The sequence below is a fragment of the Corythoichthys intestinalis genome, unplaced genomic scaffold, assembly GCF_030265065.1.
Source record: "Corythoichthys intestinalis isolate RoL2023-P3 unplaced genomic scaffold, ASM3026506v1 HiC_scaffold_23, whole genome shotgun sequence".
Taxonomy (NCBI): Eukaryota; Metazoa; Chordata; class Actinopteri; order Syngnathiformes; family Syngnathidae; genus Corythoichthys; species Corythoichthys intestinalis.
In genome coordinates, this window is record NW_026651592.1 from 10,662,747 (window position 1) to 10,666,481 (window position 3,735).

Genomic DNA, 3,735 nt, shown 5'->3' on the forward strand with positions numbered 1-3,735 from the left:
GCCTCCAATTCGCATCTAGTTTTTAGCTACCTACATTTCCCCCCCGTTTTGCCTTAACCGTCACGATTAAATAAAGACAACGAACGACAAAAAGACAAGACAAACGTAATTTAAAACGTCCAGTTCAAATTCAGTCCCTGTTGCCGGTGAATTCGAGAAAAGTACTGCATTATGGCTACCTTCTTCACAATCACACATTTAGTCTCGTTGTTTTGGTGTGTCTTCCCTCTTAAACAATTCCCATACGGTGTCGTCGCTTCCAAATAATCTTGGACGATATTTAACCTTTAACTTCAAAACGTCGGCTTATCCACACATAAACGAGTAAATGTTTTTGTTTCAGGGGGTGGGTGCTAGCTTGGTGTTAGCTACAGTGACGGTTCTTCCAGTTCTAAACTTGGGAACTTGTTCTCATTTTTGTGTGCTTGTTTGTCAAATGGCGGAAAGCTAAAACGCGAGGGTAAAACGAGGCTAGTGGCTGAGACGTCAGACGAAGCGGTGATGTTCTCCAGGGTCACCAAACATCTTCCTCACCATCCTCGCGATGATGGTGCCCGTGAAGCCCCCCTCCTTCTCCTCCTCCGGGCTCCGAGTGTCGCAGCTTTTCCACCACTCTTTCCCTCCGCCACATTTGAACAAAATGGGCCTCTCACCTGACGTCTTTTCGCGCAGGTAGCCCTCCATCTGCGGGAACGTCATCTCGGGTAGGTCGAGGACGGCTCCGTAGCGCTCCAGGAACGAGCAGACCTCCGCGAAGCTCGGGCACAGCGCCGGCTCGGAGCTCCTGAGCAGCGCCGGAGTAGCCATCTTTCCAGGCGGACTGAAGCGGGAGGGGAGGGCCCCAGTATAGCGGGAATGAATGGGGGACACTGGCCCGGGTAATGGTGGAAAGACTAAGACTTCCGGTTAGCCTTTTCAGCATAAAAGATTTGACAACAAGATGGAAGATGGGGAAAAAAATCTTTTTTGATTATTACCATTATTTATTTTGTATTCTAGATTTTAAAAATGAGAAAGTAAAGTAATATTCTCTTTCCTATCGGGGTTTCCCACCATAATTTGAAGATTCTTGTCATATTTGTATTTTTGTATTATTTTTTTATTTATTCATGGACTCCTCTATCACCAGGCTTTGCAAATGGTCCGATGAAAATGTATTTTTATATTTTTAAACATTTATTTATTTTTCATTAATAATAAATTAGGGCTGTCAAAATTATCGCGATAACGGGCGGTAATTAATTTTTTGAATTAAAATATTTGACGCAATTAACGCACATCCCCGCTCAAACAGATCAAAATGACAGCTCAGTGCAATGCCAACTTGTTACTTGTGTTTTTTGGAGTTTTGTCGCCCTCTGCTGACGCTTGGGTGCGACTGATTTTATGGGATTAAGCACCCATGAGCGTTGTGTAATTATTGACATCAACAATGGCGGGCTACTAGTTTATTTTTTGATTGAAAATTTTACAAATTTTATAAAACGAAAACATTAAGAGGGGTTTTAAATAAAATTTCTATAACATTGATCCTTTCAGAACTACAAGTCTTTCTATCCATGGATCGCTTTAACAGAATGTTAATAATGTTAATGCCATCTTGTTGATTTATTGTTATAATAAACAAATACAATACTTACATACCGTATGTTGAATGTATATATCCATCTTGGGTCATTTGTCAGCCCTATAATAAATAAATAAATAAATGAATAAATAAATATTCCCTTCAGCAGTAAATATTTTTCTCTGATTTTTTTTATATAAGGCAGAAAACACAGACAAGTCTGAAAAAGCTGTTTCTGCTCTTGCACCCCTCTTTAAAATAACCTGCTGTATTTTAAGCCAAAAGAACTGTTGTGCTTGATACAACAATATGTCTATATGCTGCCATAGCAGATTCGTGGCGCATTAAGCCTCCAAAATATTTTTAATTTGTCCGTTTTACCCTGAAAACGCCAGTTGTTGCGCAACCGCTTTTGTTTCAACCTAGCCATAAAAAGAAGCTAAGTAATTATTAATTTAATTTAATATTTATTATTCAAAATGTCTGTCATTTTTAGCTTAGAATTATTAATTGATGTCTAATATTTAGTTTTAAAAAAAAACGACTTTAAAAAATTATTCACTCGCATATTTTAAACCTAATTTAATATTTATTATTCAAAATGTCTGTCATTTTTAGCTTAGAATGATTAATTGATGTCTAATATTTAGTTTTTAAAAAATGACTTTAAAAAATTACTCATTCGCATATTTTAAACTTTTAAACAATTTACGTCACATTGAAAAAAATGGCGTCTGTTAAAAAGTCACGGATATCCACCTCATAATTATGGCTTAATTTTTTTTTTGGGTACTCATTTCCCCCAATATTTTAGATGATAAATAATCGATCCAAAAAAAGAAAAATTGGACAAAAGAACTGTTGTGTTGGATAGAACAATATTTCTATATGCTGCCATAGCAAATTCATGGCGCGTTAGGCGCCCGAACTACAGTATTTTTAATTTGTCTGTTTCACCCTGAAAACCCCCATTTACAGACGTTGGTGTCATTTTTAGCTTAGAATAATTAATTGATGTCCAATATTCCGTTTAAAACAAAAAAGACTTTAAAAAATGATTCACTCGCATATTTTAAACTTTTAGACAAATGATGTCACAATGAAAAAAATGGCGTCAGAAAAAAGTCACATATCCACCTCATAACTATCGCTTAATTGTATTTTTTTTTTTTTTTTTACTGTCACATTTTCTCTGATATGTTCGATGATAAATAATCGATCTAAACAAAGAAAAATTGAAAAAAAAAATTTTTTTTAAACGTTTAAAAGGGTAAATATATGAAAAAACATCTCGACCACTCCTTGATGTCTGTGATTTCTGCATCGCGACCCTCGTTATATTACCATGTTTCACCCATAAAATCCCACCGAAATCCAGCTGTGGCTATTCACATCTTTGTCTTGACACTCGATGATACATGCTACATGGAGTTTTTGGATCGAAACAAGGTAAGTACGCCATAATATCTCGTTAAAATCATGGCGCCTTTAATTATGCTCCCGCATGCTCTCACTTTTTTTTTTTTTTTTTTTTTTTAATGCCCTCCTATTCAAAAATTTTCTTCCCCCAGAAAAAGGAGATTTTAAGCTTTCCAATGATGTATCACACATGCATATAGGACAATTTTCAAATTTGGCCAAATTGGGGGTCTCAGAGTGTTTTCCGCCATATACTTATTTTTTTTAAAGTGGAGCAGTAAATATGATCTGATTTTTCTTCTTTTTTTAAATTGGAAAAAAAAAATTTAAAGGTTAAAATAAGTGAAGATTTTCTGATTTCCTTAGTCCTCAATTATTCGTTGACGATGGGAGACTTTTTATCTAAGATTTCAAAGGTTAAAAAAATCCTAATCAGAAAGTTGCCAAAATTGATTGAACGTCTATTTCTGTCAATGGCACTTCAAACATTTGGATTGTACAAATCGATTTGACGTCTTTGGCTGTCAATGGCAGTGAATGACTTAAAAAAAGTTAAGTGTTATATCGCGTATATGTGCTATCAGAACGATTACATAAACGGCAAATTTTAGATTTTGCAACCATAGCATGGCTTCCCTAACATTGTTTCTGAAGGGTTTGTTGAGTCTGAATCTTCCCGATTAACCTGAAGGCAGCACGTTGTCAAATCCGAGCTAAGGTCTGGTCAGTGAAGCACACCGGAAGTGGAT

The 3,735-nt window shown here is 36.0% G+C and overlaps 1 protein-coding gene across 2 annotated transcripts in view; it reads right to left on the reverse strand.

Moving 5' to 3' along the window:
• Nucleotides 1–861, reverse strand: part of LOC130911213 (remodeling and spacing factor 1-like) — a 53,897-nt gene extending 53,036 nt beyond the window's left edge. For both annotated transcript variants that reach the window (XM_057829023.1, XM_057829022.1), the window contains exon 1: nt 654–861. In XM_057829023.1, the coding sequence (XP_057685006.1) occupies nt 654–807 (154 nt within the window). In that variant the 5' untranslated portion in view covers nt 808–861. The remainder of the gene's footprint in view (nt 1–653) is intronic.
• Between the last annotated feature and the right edge of the window lie 2,874 nt (nt 862–3,735).